Source organism: Siphateles boraxobius, unplaced genomic scaffold (assembly GCF_051911475.1).
Source record: "Siphateles boraxobius isolate OS27281-9 unplaced genomic scaffold, OSU_SipBor_1 59, whole genome shotgun sequence".
NCBI classification, from domain to species: domain Eukaryota; kingdom Metazoa; phylum Chordata; class Actinopteri; order Cypriniformes; family Leuciscidae; genus Siphateles; species Siphateles boraxobius.
The window spans coordinates 167,666-191,310 of record NW_027509185.1 but is presented as its reverse complement, the minus strand read 5'-3'; the positions used below and the strand labels follow the sequence as shown (position 1 = coordinate 191,310).

General features: G+C 37.0%; 2 protein-coding genes across 6 annotated transcripts; both read left to right on the top strand.

Annotated features, from left to right (window-relative positions):
- Positions 1-498: 498 nt before the first annotated feature.
- On the top strand, positions 499-22,464 carry hoxd3a (homeobox D3a). 5 transcript variants are annotated; one of them, XM_077206953.1, is made up of 4 exons: positions 499-806; positions 16,555-16,617; positions 19,004-19,545; positions 19,696-22,464. In XM_077206953.1, the coding sequence occupies exons 3-4, from the start codon at positions 19,104-19,106 to the stop codon at positions 20,436-20,438; spliced, it is 1,185 nt and encodes a 394-aa protein (XP_077063068.1). In that variant the 5' UTR covers positions 499-806; positions 16,555-16,617; positions 19,004-19,103; the 3' UTR covers positions 20,439-22,464. The 5 variants fall into 5 exon arrangements, with proteins under 5 accessions (XP_077063068.1, XP_077063067.1, XP_077063065.1 ...); XM_077206952.1 differs by lacking the exon at positions 499-806 and adding an exon at positions 12,008-12,260; XM_077206950.1 differs by lacking the exon at positions 499-806 and adding an exon at positions 12,008-12,260 and having other exon boundaries at positions 19,001-19,545.
- Positions 7,246-10,023, top strand: hoxd4a (homeobox D4a). Its single transcript, XM_077206955.1, has 2 exons — positions 7,246-8,039; positions 8,419-10,023. The coding sequence occupies exons 1-2, from the start codon at positions 7,586-7,588 to the stop codon at positions 8,718-8,720; spliced, it is 756 nt and encodes a 251-aa protein (XP_077063070.1). The 5' UTR covers positions 7,246-7,585; the 3' UTR covers positions 8,721-10,023.
- Positions 22,465-23,645: the final 1,181 nt, after the last annotated feature.

The following is a 23,645-nucleotide window of genomic DNA, read 5'->3' as shown; positions in this document are numbered from 1 at the left end:
CAGTTTTTAGCTAGGCTTAAATTACATTGAAATAAATTTGAATTATTTTACCTACTCGAAACAGCATATTAAGAATGTTTTGTTTGCAATTTCTCTGTTTCTCTCTCATTCTCACTCTCTCTCTCTCACTGCTATCTCTCTCTCTCTCACACACACACACACACACACACACACACACACACACACACACACACACACACACACACACACACACACACACACACACACACACACACACACACACACACACACACACACACACACAGAGAGAAAGAGATGTCTGTGACTGTATTTTCTTTGCTGAGGAAGTGCAGCTGGCTCAGTCATTATATGCGCAAAAAAACTAGAGGCTTTGCGGCAGCCCAGATTCCTTTTTGTTCGAAGACAATTTACAGCTTTGCAATAGATCTTTTTATGAGCCTGTTTCGACGGTCATTGGATGCCACTGGTCATGTGCAGGACGCAAACGTCTTCGTGACCCCTTTTCCTGATTTCCCAAGCGACTTTTCCACTGCAATCTGTGGCTTAAAGGCTACAAATCCAAAACACACAGTGTTATCATATAATTTCTCTCTCTCCTTTTTTTTTGTTTTTTTTGTCGTGCATGTCTATCCGTGTTAGAGATCGAGAAGACAAACTCGAGGCCGATTGCGTAGGCTGTTGTCAGATCAGATGCTAGACGGCTGCTACAAGAGTTGCATTTCTAAACAGTGCAACGATACAGTACTGGACGACTGATCTCAAACCAGCTTCGCAATATTCAGCAGCAGTGCAGGAGGAAAACATGGATTATAGGGCTTTGTTGGGTAAGTTTATATTTCATAAGATTGAACATGCTTTTGTGTCAGTCAGAAGGTACAGGACCAGCAGGTTATTGGTTTGCGATTATAATTTCAGATTTGGACGGCAGCATTAGCAATCTTATTAAAAACAATCTTACAGTTTTTGCAGTATTTTTTTTTTTTGCAGATAACTCAATTAGTTATTTTTGGATTGTAATAAAAGCTAGAAGAGGGCTGTAGTATTTATTGTGTTTTTTAAATGCTGACGGCTTTCTTCACTAGATCTTAAAATGTGATTTTTACTCACGTTTGATTTGATCTTAATGTGAAAAACATGAACCTTTACGAATAAATTCATACTTCCCAAAATAACTGATATTATTAGCATTATTTTTAGCAGTAGTTGAAGTATTGTTGTCGTTCAAATGAGCCAACAGCAAATCTTCAAAAATTCTGAAATACAAATGTAATGCAAACCTTCAAAAGATGACTGTTCAGCAGTGACGATTATTGCAAGCAGATTCGTGGATTTACAAGTAGTTAACACACAATTTTATTTAAATTAAGGCTATTAACTTAGGCTATTTATCCACAGATTAATTATATATCAAATAATGAAGTCTGAGTAGAATGGCTGTGAATCATTATTTTAATGCACAGATTAAATATAGCCTATATAGGCTATAGAAAATCTTTAATCTGTGCATACAAATAATGATTCACAGCCATTCTACCTACAATTAATTTGTGCATACAAATAATGATTCTTATATATTCAGGCGTCGTTATTTTATATATAATTAATCTGTGCATGGAAATAAAGATCCACAATATAAAATAATGATTTTGAAAGTTTGGAAACCTGTGGCGGACGGTGCAGTTGTGCGTTTTAATGTATGCCTCCCTTAATGGTGAGAATGGCGCAGTTTTTTTCTGGAAGGGAGAGACAGGCTGTGCGGGACAAAGACAGTATTTCACAGTCAGCTGACAGGCAGAGGTATTTACAACCTCACTGCAATGCGGCAAAACAGATAGCGTTAGAGGAGCCTGAACGAGTTCATGCAACGAGCTTCACATTCACTTCACTTCTGAACAATATATCTATACTGCAATACAACAGTTCAAAATGCAATTTATAGTCTAGAATTCTCCATACATTTATAACCACGCGATCTGCATCGCAGCAAAGATTCTCGCTAATTTAGCTTTTAAAAACACAACATTTAAAGGGTTAGAGTTAGAATTAAAACCTAAATCACATTACATTAAATATGCCTATTATCTAAATATTAAATAACAAATATGTTCTGTAAAATATGGCAGTAATATTTATTGTATTTTTTTCATGCATTATTTAAAACACTGATGTGTTATATAAAATATAGTCTATATGTAAAATAAAATAAAAAACATCTTAGTTGTTCAGTTCTCTATTTCTGTATGAGCAGCGGTGCAAAAAGAAAGAAAAAAGAAAGCCCGAACACCCGTGCAGTGTCTGCTTAAGTCGGCAGGCGGCGCTGTTGTCTAACACTCGGGCACTTGCTTGTCCGCTATCTGCATCTTTGTCCTTGAGCTCATTTCCTGTGACTGTGATTGGTTGTCGCAGTCATGTGACACAAGTCACACAGTTCCTTTATTAACTGATAGAAATGTTTTTTTTTAGAACGAAATAAAAAGGAACTGTGTGAGAACAGTTGGAATTAGTATACTTATATTATAGATATTGTATTGAATTATTGATTATGATTGAATCATTTTTCAGTGTTGACATAAAGTCGTTTTACGTTTTAGATCAATATAAAAATAAAAATAAACAATAGAAAAATATCATTTTACAATATTTGTGATTGTAGACATAGAGTTTGAAGTTCCGAAACACTCGGAATGCCTGCACATGTTATGCACTCAAATAACATATTAAATGTATTTAACTGTTCATTTACTAAAATGTAATGTATTTAGATGAATATCGTTTTGAATGTTTAATCCCTTAAAAAAACAGAGGTGAGAACATTTTTCAGTAAATGTTATAATAGCCTATTATTTGCTGAAACTTTCCCAATAGCCATTTTGACTTCACATAAATCGACAACCCGCCATATGGCGCTATTTTATTTCCTCTCAAAAATTTACAGTCAGAAAAATATTCCCATAAGTTCACACGTCAGAGATTTCACAAACACCTCATTTGTCCTGAACTCTGGCAAAAAACGAGCAGACTGAAGTAACACAAGAATACGCTACACCAAATAACTATTAGCCTATTCTATAATACTACAAACAACATACAGCAGACATTAGTCTACTATACTACAATAAATAAACTCTGTTTTTCGACAGTGTGTTTTCCCTGTGAGTGCAGTGAATGTGAATTGAACCCCGTGTCTTTATTTCCTCCTGAGATCAGAGTAATCGCCATTATTGAATAAGTGCAACTTTCAGGATTATTTATGGCACCCGCGCGCTGTCATGAATGGCTGTGGGGAAGCACGTGATACCATTAAACTTTGTTTTATGGCCAGGGAGTTGACAAGCCAAAATATAATTCACATTGTATATTAGAAAGGTCGCTCAGACGGTTTGGAAAAGATCCCAGAGTCGCTGCAGAGGAAAGAGTCTCCACGCGAGTTGTGATCATGGATATTTGCGCTTTACGCGACGCGCCTGCTTCCCGAGGTAAGCGTGTGTTCTTCAGTATATATAGGCAATGCGTCGCTGAACTTGTGCGTGTTGGATTGTGCCATGATGTTTACTGTGGTCTCTTATCCGCCAAACCAGCTCTGATCTCATTCTGTGAACTCCTCTTGTGTTGTTGTGCACAGTTTTGGGTGGTTGGATAACTAGAGAAAAAATAGGTTGTGATGAAGGTGACGTAAATGTTATGCAGTAGTCCGGCTTTGGTGCAAATGTGGCGCCACGTTATGAAATATTACTTGTCAGGGCTTAGCTTGTATTTATTAAATTATTTGTGTTATTATTATTATTACTACTATTCCTATTACTACTACTATTATTGTTATTATTTAAAGAAGGTAAAATACACATTTTTAATACGTGAGCATCAGCATTTTTTCATTAATTGCTTTACTTTTCATGATTTGTTAATAAGAGGAAAGTAAAATAGACCGCATATTAAATATGATTTTCTTCCATGTGTGATATACACATTGGTCTAAATTGAGAGTTGTCTTTTGATTACCAGATATTCGTGTCGGAACTATTTGAGGGTGAGTGTTTTTTGTTTTCTTTGAATTGGCAAATTATTTGTACTTATTTGCACCTGTTATGTATCTCGCTCTGTTTGTTATTAGATAGTGTACCATTCATTTTAATATAACTCAGTTATTCGATGCATGCGCTTTCGTGACTTGTAAGTGAACTCTATAATAGCAGGGTTTTATTGACAAGCTCTCTAGCGCCCCCAAGCAAAGAAACTCTCATTTTGACCCTACCATTCATACTTTACATTAATTTTCATCTCTGATACAATGGCTGGTCAGAAAAAACATCTAAAGTCCTGTTCAGTTAAATTATCTGAATTCAGATTTGCAGAGACGCGCAATTTAATGTGAATGTTATAAAATATAGAATACATAATTTCCACATACAATGTCAGTGAAACAACGAAATTATATTAAATCATTTTAAATCAAACTTCAGTCTAATAGCATATGAAGTTTAAAATATAAGACTATATGTAGGCCTACATTATATGACCAATACTCAAGATATTTTGTAGCCTATTAAAAGGTTTGACATTATATTTCATTCGTTGATAGCGAAACTGTGGCTAATTCCCTTGTGAGTTGAAATTATTATTATTATTATTAAAAAAATGTATTAATGTCGATTAATAGAGAAAGACCGTCTCAATCCACAAATCTGCATAAATAAATCTGCAACTTGGTTAACGTCGCATGGGGGGAAATAATAATTAAAACTGTTTATATCATGGAAACCCCTATGTGCATGCATGTGAATTATATAAATATATATACAAATGGAGATATTTTCATTTAAAATCAGATGTGACTCTGATTCTTTTGTTCATCAGTAACTCGGCTTTGACCTGCCTGAACGAGTCGCAAAGCAAGGTGAAACACGGGTCACGCTGTCTCACAAACATTGATAAAAAACACGTATTAAAACGCACATTGTCTTTATGCTTGGTAAATATAAAAACATACAGAAATTAAGTTATATATTAAACAGCTAATATCACGCATGAATTCCCTGCTAAAAAGTAAAAAGAATGTCACCTCTTTTAAATCACTAGCCTATTATTTTGTTCTAAAATGCTATAATCATCAGTAAATTTTAAAATCATAATGCGTAATATTCTATCAAAATGAACAGACAGCTAATCAAATAAATCAATGAAAATTCATACGACTTTTAATCTGCTTGATTTAAGAAAATTATGGTAAATTCATATATGAAAATAACTTGAAGTTAACGTCGCTGTTAAATTTAGAAGTAGCCTAACAATAAAAATAGATAATTATTCAATTCCTAAGCAGGAAAACGTTGAGCGTTCTTGATTCTTAATTTTTGAACGGATCCCAGGTTTATTATATGTTGGCTCTGGTGACCGAGTGGGAATGACCACAGGAGCTGCTTATCTGAGAAGGTCATGTATTATCCATGAACTTTTCTTCTTTTTCCGCTACTGCTGTCGCCTTACCAAAAATAATGAAACTTTTTGATGTGTGTTGTAAATGATTCTGCTTGACCTCTCGACCTTTAGCCTTCCTTTATATGCTTCTTCACGTGCAGCACACAGTTTTAAAGCTATACCTGATCAATGACAGCATCTGGCACTAAAGCCCTCAATCCTGTACCTGGGTCTGGATGAATATTGCGCTCAATTCTATGTGGTGTTGTTAGAGATACAGATTGAAATAATTAGTAATTGAATTAGTTAGATTAATTTACTTAAAAAATATGAACGCATTAGGCTACACGAGGTCTGGAAATGGAGCTGCGGGCCTCTATCTGATGATTTTTGCTTCCTGTTAAACATTAATAAAAGAGGATTGAAAAAGTACGGAACTTTATTATTATTTTTTTTAAATCAAGGCGAACCTTGTGTGAAACACTAGCAACACTTGATGTTCGAGTTAGAATAACGGCTTCATTGTATTTTTTTCTAAGACGTTTTGTTTGTTGAGCGAATATATGTCGTCGTCTATATATACCCTGTAGAACCGAATTTGTGTGAAAGAATTACAGTCACAGATTCGGTTCTAGGGGAGTATATGGTCGATGCAAGAACTTCGAATAAAACGTCGTCTTATTTGAGTGTTCGACCACTGAATGTTTTTGCCATCTAATGTACGGGCAATATAGTCTGCAATGTGCTTTGGAAAATGGCAGCTGGCAGCGAAGAACCACTTTCGTACAGTGAAGAACATCAAATGAGACGCATATAATTACATAATATGATTATGTGGTTGAACTCAGGAAAAGCTTTGATCATGTGTACTTCGCTTCTGTTCTTACTGAAACAAGTCTCTTTAACCATTTATACAGCGGTTGAATCTTACTAAATGTGTGCATATAATATTTGGTTACACTTTATTTTAAGGTGTCCATATTACAGTGTTTTATACAGTAATTATACAGTGAAGTACTAAGTAATAGCGATTAGCTGTGTACTAACTATATAATTAGTGATAGGGTTAAGATTTGGTTTAGGGTTAGTTGCACCTAACTGTGCATAATTGACTGTTAGTAACTACATGTAAAATGTGTAACAGGAACACTGTAAAATAGTGTTGCCGAATACTTTTATTGAAATTTTGTGCAATATAATATGAAATTTTATTGAAATAAAATCGCCCCTCTTATAAGACAGAGAGCACTAAATAATATTAGCAATATTTTGTATGGATGTTAACAAACTTTGCAAATCCATGTACTATGCCCCTGCTCTTACCTTAAGAACTGGCAAGCGGTTATTGTCTTTTCTGTGGTGTTTGATTATTGATTGGCACGCGCATTGATGGCGAACCAGGGCGCGCTATACAGCGAACTGAAAGGATGAGAAGCGCTGGAATGATGAGACTCCAGTAACTTCTGAGTGACCTCTACATGACAAAGACGCTCTCCAGCAATTGTCTGCTGGCTTTATGTGACTCTTTTTGTGCCTTGGACCGTTTTTTATCTTTTGTCTTGTTTTGTTGTTTACCACTTGGGTTGAGTTTGATTTAGCTTAGTTGAATATTAATTTCTCAATTGGGCTTCCTGCACATATATGCAAGTACATGCTTTTATATGATGTGGTCAAATGTGTGCATTCTTAAAAATAAAATCTGTGCACAAAAATATAGGTTCCAAAAGTTTTTTTTTTTGCACTTATAGAAGAACCTTTCAGTGAACAGTTCTTAAAATAACATTTTTTTTTCTTAGTGTGAAGATCATTCTAATAATGTAAATAATCTTTTTCCACTTGGAGAACCGGTTGTGGATTGTAAAGATTCTATGGATGTTGAAGGTTCTCAATGGAACCATCGAAGTCAATAAATAACCTTTATTTGTAAGTATTTGTAAGAGTCTGGGATCCTCCCATGTGATGGGATTCTTCTTCTTACTCAGACCGGGTATTTAATCAGTTAAATTTGATATTATATTATCACCATTGACAGATTATCACCTAATTGACAGATAATGTGAAGTTTGTGAAATTTACTACTAGGTGTGCACAGCTTCTTCTCTGTTGATGAAGCCCCTCCACCTCGATTGGCCAAGCTGGTCACATGGTAGCCTAACTTTATTCAGTTGACAGCAAGTAGGAGGGCTTTATGGAGGGAGGAAAAAAAGACAACTCGAGAAAAATTAGTATTTCCTACCTTCAGAAATTAATGGCCATGAGTTCGTACATGGTGAACTCCAAGTATGTGGATCCAAAATTTCCTCCTTGTGAGGAATATTCTCAGACCAGCTATATACCTGAAGAGAGCCCGGGCTACTACAGTCCGTCGCAGGACACTGGTTTCCAGCATCCCGGACTCTATTCACGGTCAAACTACTCTGAGCAGCCTTACAGTTGTAACACTGTCCAGGGCTCATCGGTTCAGCCGCGGGGTCAAGCGCAGGATCAAGCCGGCCAACACAGCCCTTTCCCCGCACAGACTGAGCAGTGTCCCGCGGTCCAAATATCCGGACAACCGCAAAACACAAAGAGCCAGAACGGGATAACAGCCAAGCAGCCTGCCGTAGTTTACCCATGGATGAAGAAAGTGCACGTTACTACGGGTAAGATTCACTCTCTTGTAGGCCAGTCCTGTTCTGCTGTTTTAGCCACAGTTAAAACCATTCAGTGAAATATTTATGGGTTCCTCTGAAGGGGCCGCCAATTACACCAGCCATAAATTTTTATTGCTTAGGAAATAGGCCGCTAGCTGTGTTGGCCACTACTGTAGTCCACTTGGCCCAAAGCTTTGAACTGAATCATTTAGTAATGATGAACTTTGATTAATTCACCTAAACTAAAATTAGACGAGTTCTGAGAATTTGTTCGATCAAATTCAAACGAGCGGGCATTGTTTTTATTTTGCAAAAGCTCAAATGAGCGATTTTTTGTTGATAGTTGGGTTATTTTTTTCTAACAGAAATGTGTTTTTGTCTTTCTCAGTCAACCCGGATTACACAGGACCTGAACCCAAACGATCTCGGACAGCCTACACGAGACAGCAAGTTCTCGAACTAGAGAAGGAGTTTCATTTTAACAGGTATCTAACGAGACGGCGTCGCATTGAGATCGCGCACACCCTGTGTCTCTCTGAACGACAGATTAAAATCTGGTTTCAGAACAGAAGAATGAAATGGAAAAAGGACCACAAACTCCCTAACACGAAAGGAAGATCGGCGTCAGTTGGGAATCAGCATGCACAACACGCTCAGAAGGACAACCAGACAGAGATCACAACTTTATAAGTGGATATCTCTTTCTCCCTCCCTCCAGATGTACAGATCAACTGTATGTAGCCTAATAGACAATGCTTTATTTGACAGTGCATGGTAGCAAATCATGACATGTTGGGTACAAGTGCCAAAAACTGAGAAGAAGCACACACTACGACTAAATGCAGCGTGAAAAACTGATATGCGTTAAATATTTCAATTTCCAATATTGTAACCGTTTGTAACCGAAGCAAAGAGGATATGAGGATATGAGGTTCACATGCCACAACGAGGTACAGAATAAAGCCAGAAAACTCACGCTATTTTACACAAACTTGCCAAATTTTTCGAAGAGCATGGTTCTTTTTATTGACACTATTCACAAGTTTTAAAAAAAAATCTCTGTATTTTAATCACCCTTTCCTCTTTTTTAAACTTATTGTGGCAAGTTTACGCCTATGGCGCGACAATTTATCTTAACTTAATCATTAAAGAGAACTCAAGCAAGGAAATGTCCAGTGTATAATAAATTATGTTTTTTTATACTTGAGTCAATTGGGTGCAAGTAATAAAAACTAAATATAATTAGTAAATGATAAGAAGAAAATCGTTTTTTTAAATTATTTATTTGTAGACTGAAAAGCTGAAGAAATTTCATTCTGAACCTCGCGTGTAGTGTGCGCGCCTTTTTAAAGGTTTACTCTCTAAAAGACTATTTCAGTCAAGTAATTTTTAGCTTGTTCGTGATTTTTAAGAATTTCGTTATAGGTGTTTTACAATTGTTTATTGCAGCTTTTTAAAATGACATATTTAATCCAGAAACAACAAATATCCCATGCCTTATACTTTACTATACATCCCGCCCGACATCTTTGTAAACAACATTAAAGAACAGTATATCTGTCTTCCGAATATTACCTGAAAGTCTTGAAAAGCCGCTTTTTATTTCCCATTTTAGACACGTTTAGCCCTCAAGATGTTTGAACTTTCTATTTATTAAATATAATGTTAAAAGCTTTATGTTCTGTGAGAACGTGCTTGTCCGTTCCATAATTAGCTATCGAATTCAGTTTTTAAGTTCTTATATATGTGTATATATTTCTGTATATTGGGCATATTTTCTACAAGCATATTTTGCAGTAATTAAATAAATATTATGCAGAGAGGTTTCACTCAAACTGCGTCGTATTGTGTTGAATCTAGAAACTCATGAGATAGGACACACACGTTTTATCAAGCACTTTCATACACACTGTTATTTGTTTTATTTTTTTAAAGGGATTTGTGTCGAATCTGGAAATGACTTTCCAACAGTGATTAAACTCAGACGCTCTGCTATCTTTGTGGTGTCTTTGTCTCCTTAAACAAAAACACGAGCCATACATGCATTGCGAAGGAGTCTTCACACTGAAGCCTTCACGTTGTGAGCATGAAAAGGTATTTTTACAGAAGTTCAACAAAAGCCTTGCGGGCAGGTTCATCCAGAGGACAGAGTTTCTGTTGCATTTGACGCTTTTGAGCCGCGAGCACTGACCTCTACACCCGTGACCTGATGGACCTTCAGTCGCTTCTCTCAGACGCCTTTTGCACAGAGATGCACCAAAAAAAAAAAAAAAAAAAAAAAAAAAAGTGTGTGTAGCCTACTCTGTAGTAACATTTGCTTTTAAACGGTGATTATTTGCCACACCGCGTGTAACTTTTTCGAATTTGTTATTAGATTCTGCATAATCCTGCACATTAAAAAAGGGCTATAGCCTATTGCACCTAACAACGTGGTAGCCTATGTTACATTGATTTGGGATCATGGTAAAACTACAAATCATAAATAAACCACCATATGTTTTGCTTCATTAAGTCAAAGCTTTATTGATAAACCGTTCATGTAGGCATAGATGTAGCCTAGGTTCCTCTTCTCTTTATAGAGATAATTATGAGCAAGCAATACCACGGGTGTTTTTACATAACAGCAGAGTTCTATCTTTTGAATACAAATTTCTCTTAGTATGAATTATTTTTTGTTCACAGCGTTGTCCATCAGCACCGAAATTGTGTGCTTGGTGTGTGCGTGCGTTTAGCTATACTGTCGTGTTTTATATTTAACTATATATTTGGGACAAATTTTGTAGCCAGAAGTGAGCTAAACCTGACAAAATCTCCCAAAGCCTCCTTTTGGGGATATCCTCATTAGAAAAGATGAAAAAAGTCAAGCAAATGAAGTTCGTGGGTTATGATAAGGCTATAGTATTTATAACTTAGTTTTATGTAAAAATAAAGAAGTATATGCAATGTCCTCATTTTGATAGTTTAGTGTTTGTGTGTGGCCTGGCATAGGGTACGTTGTGGGTACCAAATGTCCCACAAAAATATTAATACCATTAATTTCTGACCTTGTGGGGACATTTTTTGGATTTATAACCTGATTATAAATCATATTGAGTGATGTTTTTTGAAAATGTAAAAATGCTGAAAGTTTTGTGTGATGGGTAGGTTTAGTGGTAGGGTTACAATATACAATTTGGAAACGAGTTTGTGTGTGTGTGTGTGTGTGTGTGTGTGTGTGTGTGTGTGTGTGTGTGTGTGTGTGTGTGTGTGTGTGTGTGTGTGTGTGTGTATGTGTGTGTCTGTGTGTGGTGTGTGTGTGTGTGTGTGTAGAGAGGTTGAGAATATTTCTCTATTTGCTATTATTTTATAAACTTTTTTTTAATTGAGGTTCACATTTAATGTGAGTAAATGCGTGTGTGTGTGTGTGTGTGTGTGTGTGTGTGTGTGTGTGTGTGTGTGTGTGTGTGTGTGTGTGTGTGTGTGTGTAATTTATAAATTACCAATACTTTGTCAATGTAAAGACACTTGAGTCAGAGAGAGAGAGAGAAAGAGAGGGAAACAGAAACAGATATTATAATATCACCAACACACCTCCAGGACAAAATGTAAAGTTTATTGCAGCTTGAATAGGCAAAACATTAACAACCATGTTAGATGTGTCATGTGTGTGTGTGTGTGTGTGTATATATATATATATATATATATATATATATATATATATATATATATATATATATATAAGTTTGTTTAAAGAGCCTTTGAACCCTTGTGAAAACACAGGGGATCTCTCCATTGTCTTTCAGTACGCAAGGCATTCTGAGTATTGACATGGATGTCTGAACAGAATAAATGGGAGCCATACGCGGTTCCATTTGCAATGACTCTGCACCGACTATAGCCTACCGCCGCTCGCACAATGCGAACTCAAACGGCCATTTTTGATTTCCAGCTGTTCGGTGAAAATGTCTTCGCCCTTCGAGACAACCCGTTAAGATAAATCAACCTGCGGTGTCGACATCCCAAGATAGAATTCGGTGTATGGTTCCGTTCTGTATCTTTTTTGTTTGACCACGTGATTGTCTAAATAATTAATGCAGCACGTCCCCTAGAAACACGGCGTCGTCATTAATCGCGAGGACTCTATCAGACTTGAAAACTGAAGAGATCCAAGAAAATAATATCCAAACGGTCCTGTATCTCACACCACCGCAACCTGCACATTCGTACAGCGTTTCAGCCAATGGAAGATCGGTAGGTAAACATTTAAGATTAATATTTGCTGTAAGACATCGAATAAACATATCTGTCAGAATTTTGATAAATGGTGTCCTTTGATTCAGTCTTCCTCTCGGACTGACTGAGACAACTTCAGGCTCATTGTGATTTTTTTCTTTCTTAGCTTCAGCATGGAGCACAATCCTATGTCAATACATAAAAAACTCTCCAGTAACAATACTTTTACTTTTGAAGCGTTAAATGCAGGCTAGTAAATAATTTCTTATGTAATGTTATATTGATGCATCTGTGTAGCGATAAAATTGTGAAGTCCAGTGCGTGAGTGTTTAGCTTAGGGCTTTAACGAGGGCCTATTTTTGATTTATAATCCGTCATAGACGCTGTTCTTTACCGATTTAGTAGTGAGCATTTGTGGAGACATGGTTTGATAAAAAAGGACACAAGCTTGAATTCATTGTAGAAGTCTATCTGGGAAATCATCACATAGTTATTGGCGTGAAGAATTGCCTGAATAAGTGGATTTTGCATACTGACAAACATTATAAAAACAGTAAATAATTATAAAAAAAAAGGCATGCATCCAAATACAATTTCATTTGTGACAAAACTCCACTTGTTTTTAGTAATGGTGCATTGTGATCGTAGATCTATCCACAAAGTGTTTGGAGCTGTTGGAGAGGGATGACGGTGATCTGCATCGTTGTAAATCATGCTCAGTAATTCCTGAAAGGGTGAGAGGCTGTTGGGGGCCGGGCATGGACTGTAAATCTTTCACTTTTATTAGCCCGTGAACATATGCTGCAAGGGGAGAAGACTCGCATCCTCTCCTCAGGACAATCCTGCGCTCGGCCGCCTTCCCAATCGTTTCATCTCCATCTTTCCATCCAGTACTTATCCATACAGCACAGCCAAAAAGCAAGCTTTCGGACTCAGACTACACATACCTAACCGACTTGCATTTAACCGCTTAAATTATGTTATGTTAAAAAAGAAAGAAAGTGAAGGGTGAGAGAGTTTTAATGTATTTTAGAGGTGATTAGAAAACACAATAAAACAAAAATGTATTTAAATGCACAATTATACACTCTTAAAAATAAAGGTTCTTTATTGGTAGCCTATCGACGGTTCCATAACAGTTATGGAACATTCAAGGTTCTTTATAGAGGAAAAGGGTTCTTCAGATTTTTAGAATGTTCTTCACACTAAGGGGAAAACATATTTTTTAAGAACCGATCACTGAAAGGTTCTTTGGGGAACCGAAACGGGTTCTTCTGTGACATTGATGCTAAAACACCCATTTGGAACCTTTATTTTCCAAGAGTGTAGTAAAAATCTAGACATTGAAAATACCTATTTTTACTCTTCATACTCACATATGGGGATCAATACACACTCTTGCTTTTTGAGAAGAACAATATAGAATTTGGGATGATTTTGATGAATCTCTCTGGCTGACGAGGTCATACATTATTACACAGGCTGTCATTGCCTAAACCATAATAGTCAAACAATATTTCAGAGATTTCTTCAAGCCGGATTTCTTTTCAAAACAGCGAGCAAAAAGTAAGAAAAATAAAAAATCACAATATTGCTGCTTTTGAAAGATTGTCCGATCCACAGGCCCATAACACTGCGTTAATAATGATAAAACAGAAATAAAGAAAAATTAAGATATTTAATAAGGCACGATGGAGTGAAGAAAAAAAATATTGCGCGGATTATCCAAAAATTGTCTTTCAAATAAAGACAACGTAACGATAAAACAAATGTTTTGTGCTTCGTTTGAACGTTTTTTTTATTATTCTTTTATTATGCCTGGGTTGCAAGAATATAATAAACAGCAATAGCATTTGCCTTATAATGACACAATCCGATACAGTGGCTGAGATCTTGTGCAAAATCATTGTACAATGATGTGCGGCTGGAGGGAATGTTCGTGCTCTTGCTTTTTAAATGTATTTGTGAGGTGAAGCTGGTTGGAGTAGCAGTCTCAATCAGGACAATCTGCGATCCGGATCACGTGAACAAATATGCTTGTATTTTAAGGCAGCGCCTTTATTTGTCATGATAAGGTTTCCGAAATATAGTAATGTCGACTCGTTCGCTGAGCCTGCCTCTGTAAAACCGTCATTTTTTTCCAATGGGAAGTTGATTGCTAGTAATATTCCGTTTTGGAATAAGAAGACCTTCTTGGCTTTTTATTGGTAGCTGAGTGAGTGGCTCCCATTCTTTCGGGAATACTGTCTGCATTGGTATATGGAAATGACTGGAAAACCGCGAGATCAGTTTTAAGACAGTACTGTCTATAGACAAAGGGTGAAGGATATATCCGAGCAGCTGTACTGAGAGATATTGAGACTAAGAAGCACGGCTATATAATAAATTTACATCACAGGTAAGCAATTGCACGGCAAAACGTAACCTTTAAGCGTGGGTTTACATTAGGCCGGCGTAAAAATATGATTTATTCCATTCAAAGCAGCTGATCTTTATTAATGTCATCGCCTACCAACTAAGCAAGTACGATTTGAAGATATAGAGGTAAAAATGCAAGACTAGTTTTTCAGCATTGTGCAACCTTGTCTATTTTTTGAGGTTTTACATTTAAGGTCATTTCAGTCATACAGTTTTAGAGTTGCTATTTCATTTTACATATTATGGTAGCTGAGTTAGCCATGCACATGATAAAACATCTTGTCATACATTGTGAGATCGTTAATCACTTTAATTTGTATTATAGTCAATGCGATTTTACACTTGACATATGTGCTTAGGGTATTATTTTAAACATCCATGTTTCCATACATTTAAATCAGTCTCTCTGATTTAGATTGTAATTTATACCAAATTTTTGGATTCAAAAACATTACATGCATTTTGAATGGAAACCCTATTTCGCATGCAATATAAGAGCAAACATTCAGTTAAGATGAAATAATTAATTAAGATGTAAAGTTGGTTATTTTGCCACATGAAGCAAAAGCATGCTATGCAATGACAATCTAGAACTAATATGGTTGTTTATCAGGCTTATATTTTTCTAAGCCCGTTTAGCAAATGAGCTCTATTTACGGAATGATTATTACAAATAAATAACAGTTTTTCAACAAGCGCTTTTGATTAGCCTATTTTTATTGTTTCATATGGAGTTCACAAAACATTCAGTTCTGACCTTGCATTTTGCAATATCTTACCAATACGTTGAGGCTCAATCACAAACGTATATGTTTTCGATTCTACATGATTTGTGAGATGATTCGGGATCCCCCACACCCCCCCTCCCCATTAAGTTGGCATTAATGCACACATTATTTCCATTACAACTTCACTAGGGCCTAAAATTATTGCCATAAAAACACTTTTCTACAAAAGAGATACATGCAAATTAGTAGCAGATATATACATGTATCTATTTACAGACCGACTTCCAGGGTCCATTATTTTTTACCGCCTATTGTTCTATTATGAGTACCAAACTTACCGTGGGAGTGCGTGGGCGAAAACACGCTCGCCTGATAAAGGCAGACCTTGTTCGGCTGACTTGTTCGCCACATTTATCCTATTAAGACTTTGAACGTGACACACCAGTTTAAAATACAGGCTACATGCATGTTGCGATCCATCGCCAAATAACAATAATAGTAATAGTATTATTAATCCCATAGGCTAGTTGAAAGGTGTTGTCCTCGTCTCATGTTTTCGTAAGGATTTTCAGAGTGAAACTGAACAGGTCGTCTGTCTGGTAGGATGAGGATTAAAATCTCGTCTTCAGGCTCGCGCTTGGTTTTAAAATCAACGGTGAAAAAGTTGTGTGGTGTGGATTGCATTGTGACTTGAGTCCCTTCCGTCCGTTGTTCATTAATCAGTGAGTTATTGGAGAGGAAGCCAAAGGTCACCCAAAAGGCTTATGAGTGCTAAATATTTTGGCCAGCATCTCTTTGTGTAAAATCGCTTATGTCGGGTTTTTTTCTTCTTCTCTCCCTCTCTCTCTCTCTCTCGCTCTCTCTCTCTCTTATGCAGCTACATCTTTGACTTATCTCAAAAGCAGTCTAATCTTCTAGGGGAAAAATAAATCAGTTAATTAAATAAATGGGACATCATGTAAAAATGTTATAAATTTGTGGTGGCATCGCTGATGGCCGTACATTCACATTCAGAATTAAAGACTCAACCATAGCTGTCATTTTGCAAACGTAAAATAGGCTACTCAGCAGTATAACATATAATCTATTAGAACAGCCCTTATTTATTAAACGGGGAGCTGGATGGGGAAAAAATAACAACAATTAAAATCATTTTTATTCTCTAGGTCGCCGTATAAATTATGAAGATTGCTTGAGGAGAAAGAGGGGAGAGGAAACCACAGACTGCGGTAAGAGATGTCTATATATTTAAGTCTGCACTGAAAATAAACAATAATATGTATTACTCATAACCTGCCGTGCACTGTCTTGTGACTCCATATTTCATAGCTTGCAACACAGCCCATAAAAACTTATGGGCCATAAAAAATAATACGTGTTAAATTAAAATTCCTGTGTCGCTCTGAGCTTAGACAACAAATTAACAATTTTACTTAAAAATCATTTACTTGTTTTTCCCATGCAATTTCAAGTTTACACTTACATCTAGAGCAAAGTATAACATGCAATTGCAATGCTATCTCGTTGATATAGAAAATAATTAAATAAACAAAACAAAAAAGCATGCGTGCAAAAACCAAAACAAATATTCCAATCCGAACTGCACTGTCTTCTTAATTTAGAGTATCCTTTACTAAAATCCACGGCTATCCGCGCAATTGGCCAAAAGTGTGTTCCATTACAAGTAGTTAAAGAAGGTTGAAGACAAGAGTGTGTGAATTAGTGCAGTAGCTGGATTTATACCGGCGGGCTGAGGGCTCTGCTTGTAGCGGGACATTCTTGCCCCCAGCCATCCTCCTACGCTTAGAGTTTTACCACTCTGATGGTCCCAAGTCTTGAGGAGTGCTTTTCTTCTCGCCCCTCTGTGAGGCATTTACGGCTCTAGCATGACCACTCATAAATTTTGTCGGGCTCTACAATGACAGGTGCATTGATATGTATCGTGTGGAGCTTCAGGCCGTCTAATAACTACTGTATTGAGCACGAGCTACAGTCACTTGGGCGAAAACCTATCTTGAAAGAAAGAAAGAAAGAAAGAAGAAAGAAAGAAAGAAAGAAAGAAAGAAAGAAAGTCTGTTTGGTGTGGTGTATTGCACATTGGGCTCTCAGTTTGTGGAAGGACTTTGCTACCAACATTTGCTACATTCGCATTCTTGGTAATCCACCTGATTTTACTACTCAAATCGGTGGGAAACAAGCCTAACATCGAAGCTGACATGTTGTAATGATACAGATACATTTAAAATCTGTATTACAGAGTGTTCCAAAAGCTTTCCAATAAACTAATATAATAATCTAAACATTATAGCCTACATTGTTTACATGTATCAGTTGCGATAGCCTATTATAGAAATCACAACATTTATTTGCGTTCTTATCATTTATATCTCGGATTTTTATGCATTTTCTTTATGAAATTGTATTTTCGTATCATTTTCACAAACAAGAGCAAGGAACAGACCAGTTAAATATGAAACTTAGCAAAAATCAATCGATAAACTTTATTAATGTGAACCGATCAAACTATTAGCCCGAATCTCTAAGTGGTTTCAAACTACGTTACATTTCTCCCCGTTATGTTACGAGTAGATATTTCTTTAAAATATAAGAATAGATTTAAAATAGAATGTTTTCTGTTCTATTCCTTTGAACGACCCCCCCAAAATGTCTAGTAGTGAGCAACGAGTCGGGAAAGAATGGGATATTGTTTGAAGAGAAATGCTGATTCTCCTTCTGCTGCCGTCTCGTTTCACTCAATGGGGTACTTTTAGCATAAGTTAAACTTTAACCGTTTTGTGTCATTCTTGCCTAGAGTTCTGAAAGTGAAAAGATGAAGGGGGTTGGTTTGTCAAAAATAAAATAAAAAAAAAAAGAGAGAGAGAGAGAGAGAGAGAGAGAGAGAGAGAGAGAGAGAGAGAGAAATAGAGAGAGAGGCCTTGCGAAAAATGGCTGATCACAAAATGAGATCTATTACTGTTTAGAAATGGTGAATGGTGATTTGTTTATGTTTTAAACATTCTAAAACATTCAACTAAAAAAGAAAAGACAATGGTGCAAAACTGTGTACAATTTGGCCTTTTCCCAACCTAATTTGCAAAGAGTTAGGAGACCATTTTTCTGTAGAGCAACAATATTTGACTAAAGGCACTATCACAAGATGAAAATAAGAAATTAATGTTAAGTTTAATAGTGCAGCTAAGGAAGCCACATAGAATGAATACCCCCCCCCCCCCCCCCCACACTCTCCTCATAACTTTAGCTTGCCATCTTTCGCATTAAGTGCATTAAGAAAAAAAGAAAACAAGCAAAAAGATAACACTTATGAAATCTACAAATTCAAGAGGAATAGGGAATATTGCTTGACATCTAACACCAGAAATTGCAGAGTTTGGAGAAATGTATTTCCATCTCATATTTAAAAAGTGAAAATGCTATGGGCTGTTTTCATTTGCAGTGGGGTCTGGTTCACCTACATGATGTTTAGACTTGAAAGGGAATGTAAAATGTGAATGTAAATAGGATGTTTTTAAGTCTTTGGAATCTCAAATCAACGATTGTTTCAAGTTAAAATCGCAAAATCTTTTGCTAAAATTGATTCATTTTCTTTCGCAGCAGGTCAAAGGACAGAAAATCTGTGGGAAGCTCCAATCACGTGATTGACAAGTCCATGCAACTGGACAGGAGTTCACAGGCTCTCTTAGTTTGAACCTTCACAATGCAGAAAGCCACTTATTACGACAATGCTGGGCTTTTCGGAGGATATTCGTACCCTAAATCTGACTCCTATACATATGGTTCTACACATCAAGGCTTCTCATCCTCCAGCATAGAGAATGACTATCAAAATCCAATCTGCCCCATTCAAACCACATCAGTCCGGCCACCAGCACATAAAAATGGAGACATCAATGGAAGTTGTATGCGACCAAGTGCCAGCCAGGGCAACAGCCAGCCAGAGAGTATCAGCGAGCAACAGCAGGCCGCTCCTTTAGCAGCCAGCTCACCCAGTCCAAACACCAACTCTACACAAAAAAAGAAATCTCCCAGCTCCACTGGCTCCAGCACTGCCACCCCAGTCATCACCAAGCAGATTTTCCCATGGATGAAAGAGTCCCGCCAAAACGCAAAGCAGAAAAGCACCAACTGCCCAACCACAGGTATGTGTGTGGCCAAGCCGAAATCTACCCAGAACTGAACTTGCAGACAACTATTATCATTATGACCTAGTTCTTTTTGTTTGTCTTTCCTTGGCCTTTAAGTGATGTAACACAATTAATCCATTGCACATTTCTGCTCTCTGTGTTCAGGAGAACCCTGCGATGACAAAAGTCCACCTGGCCCAGCCTCGAAGCGAGTGCGCACTGCCTACACCAGCGCCCAACTAGTTGAACTGGAGAAGGAGTTTCATTTCAATCGCTACCTGTGCCGTCCCAGAAGAGTGGAGATGGCCAATCTGCTCAATCTCACCGAGCGCCAAATAAAGATCTGGTTTCAAAACAGGCGGATGAAGTACAAAAAAGATCAGAAATCTAAAGGCATAATGCATTCTCCCTTAGGACACTCTCCGGACAGAAGCCCGCCGTTAAGTGGCTCGAATCACATCGGATATTCTGGTCAGCTTCCAAACAGCCTAAGCTACGACGCGCCATCTCCGCCGTCATTCGCCAAACCGCAACAGAACATGTACGGTTTGGCAGCCTACACGGCGCCATTGGGCGGCTGCTTACCGCAACAGAAAAGGTACCCGGGAACAGAGTACGAGCACCACAGCATGCAGGGCAACGGCAGCTTTGCCAATGCGAATTTACAAAGTAGCCCTGTGTACGTCGGGGGAAACTTCGTTGACTCAATGCCAGCTTCGGGCCCCATGTTCAACCTCGGTCATCTTCCCCATCCCTCATCCGCTAGTGTGGACTACAGCTGTGCCGCTCAGATTCCGGGTAACCACCACCACGGACCGTGTGACCCGCACCCCACATACACAGACCTCAGCTCTCACCACGCGTCTCAGGGAAGGCTGCCCGATGCGCCCAAACTCACGCATCTGTAAGGATCCCAAGCGCAAAGTCGCTCTTTTATTACCTCACTAGTTAAACTAATTTATAAAACTACACTCTGAGAGGAACATACAGTATTATCCTGTATCATTATTATTATTATTATTGATATGACTATTACTGCTATGATTGTAATTATTTTTAAAAATAGCTGTGGGTCCATTTCTCTTGACTGTTGACGATACACGCGGTTGTTTGTTGTTTGGTTCTTGGAAGAACCGTATTGGCAAAATGAGGGCAATTTCCATAACGTGTTACTTGAAGGTAAGTTCTGTAGATTTTACAGTATAGGCATCCGTCTTTATAGAGATGGGATTTGTAGAGGAAAAGAACCATTGCGTCTTTGTTCTTCTCACGGGTTCTTTCTGTTTTCTCCATTACAAATACCGTTATTTATTATTTCCCTCCAGCGTTTATATTGACTGAGTATTATATTTATTATTTGTCGTTTGTAATGCACATTATTTTTCTTATCATGTATATTATTTATATAACAGTTGTAGAGTTTATTTTGAGCAGAAGCCGTTGAACTGGTGCAAAACAAGGTGATACAATGTGGGACTGGTGTATTTCTTTCTTCATTCAGTAATAAAATATTGTGAAACTGAAGAATTAACAAGAATCTCGAAATTGTAATTATTGTTATTATAGGCTACATTGGGAATTTGGCAATATTTAATTATTGCCATGGTTAACAAACACCAGCACGTAACGACACATCCTCACGTCCATTATAAATGTTATTTTGTAAGTTGCACTGTCCATGCATAAAATGATGAAATGGTAGCGATATGGAAATGTTATATTTTATTGTGTTAAACATTTTGTAAATAAAGTGCTTAAGCTAAACACATGCAATTACAAATGCCACATCAATATATTCATTAATGCATTTTCATATTTAGGATTTAGGATCAATTGAAATTAACATCTTCGTATTATTGTGTGGATATGAATAGATTTCCAACTTGGATATCGCTCAACTTAAAAGGCGGAGGCGCCATTTTGGAAACATAAGGATAGTAAACAAAGGAGGCACCTTCTCTCTCTCTTTCACCCCCATCCAGATGCGCGTGATTGTGCGCGCACCCGTGTCACGGCTGTCCACAAAACACAATAGCAAACCTCAGCAGGCATTGCAATTTAAATTTGGTAATATTAAGTAAAGTGCATCACCATTTAATTAGAAACAGATTAACGATTTTTTTTTTATGATTTGGGAAATTGGGAGATTTCACAGAAAAATTCCCCACTGGTTACTTATTAAATAGCCTACCTAAATGTAAAAATGATGCCATCCTTTGCTAAACTGGTGCGATGTGCAAATCTATAGGCTTTTTTTTCTTGAGCAATATTGGTGTTGCAATTTTTCCAGTTTAAAGTATTGCTAATCATGCTTTTTAAAAGATTGCGATCTCAAAGGCAATTCTGATACAGAGCAAGTGTTTTGTCTTATAAACAGTTTGATATAACATTAACCTACACCACTGCGCATGCATTAATACATATAGGTCTATGTATTTTAAAATGCACCTTATAATGTGGTAATGAATAGCCTAAAGCGGCACTGCCTTTGTAAGCACTGGAAAGCCGTCTCTAAAAGAACAGGCTCTTTCCCGGCTTCCCCTAGCGAGGCATTTCAAAGCTCATTAATCAAAAACTCGTCGCTTTCAGTCTCGCTACTGATTCCAGCTCCTTATGAACAAAGCTTTTTGCTTTCTCAACTGTGGAAACACATTTCAAACTGCAAGAGGCCAAACTTTGTCCTGAGAGAGAGAGAGAGAGAGAGAGAGAGAGAGAGAGAGAGAGAGAGAGAGAGAGAGAGAGAGAGAGAGAGAGAGAGAGAGAGAGAGAGAGAGAGAGAGAGAGAGAGAGAGAGAGAGAGAGAGAAACTGTGACAACACACATGGCGTCAATAGTATTGGTATGGATGAGAGACAACTCAAAGCTGAACTGCAAAGGGCTCAACCACTGAGGGTATGGACATATATATTCTAAATAAAATATCGATCTATTTAATTTAATTTAAACTAGAAAAAAAAAACTCGCATGGGAACCAAAATGTATCCTGAACACAGATTCAAAGTTTTCCAATGATGCACAGGAGGAAAATGTGTTGAAATGAAAAATAAAGGTCTCTTATTATACAATGTGACATTAGATTAGTTTCCAGTGGCTATGTGCAGGTTTGCTCATCCTAATTGAAGCAATTTCATCCACTTTTATAATGAATTGTTTGTTGCGCAAAGTGAAATTACCTCCTGACATCAGCAAGCAAGTTTTGATGATTACCTTTTTTTTTTTAAAGATTTTACATGTATTTCTATTTCTATTTTGCCTACTTATAAACGGGTATGTGAGGATTGCATTGTTATTTTTTTTTTAACGATTTTAGATTTACATATACACTCTTAAAGATAAAGGTTCCAAAAGTTTTTTTTCTCAGTGATTCCATAGAAGAACCATTTTTGAACCTTTCTATGATCAGTTCTTAGAGTAATTTCTTCTTAATTTGAAGAACATTTTAACTATCTATAAATAATCGTTTTCCACTATAAACAACATTTTGTGCAATGGAAAGATTCCATGGATGTTAAAGGTTCTTCATGGTTCCATTGATGCCAATAAAGAACCTTTGTAATAGTGAATAGTCTGAATTTTAATAAATAGGTACATGGATTAAATTGGTACATGTTCTGAAACACACACACACACACACACACACACACACACACACACACACACACACACACACACACACACACACACACACACACACACACACACACACAAAAGTTATAATAAAAAAGTCAGTCCTTACATCTTTCCTCTTCAGTATTTAGGGATAACATGTACAACTTGAGAAATATAAATAGATTGCCTATAAATAGTTTTGCCATATATTATGCTGTTTACAGAGAGATAGGACAAGATCATTTTCAGCTCATTTGGACCATCAACTGGAAGTCAGATCGAAGAGCACCAGATGCTTCTTATTTTATGTAATGCTTTTTCACATATCTCAATGACAAACACACCCACAAACAGGCCAATTAAATGTGACTAGCAGGCAGTGGAGGAGTTCATTGTCTATCGAGGTCTAAAACACCAGCCATCATTTGCGGTCTTATATGTTAAATTTGGGATTTTGACCCGCGCTTGTCTTGTGGACTCAGAAAACCACGCTTTGCCTTAATTTA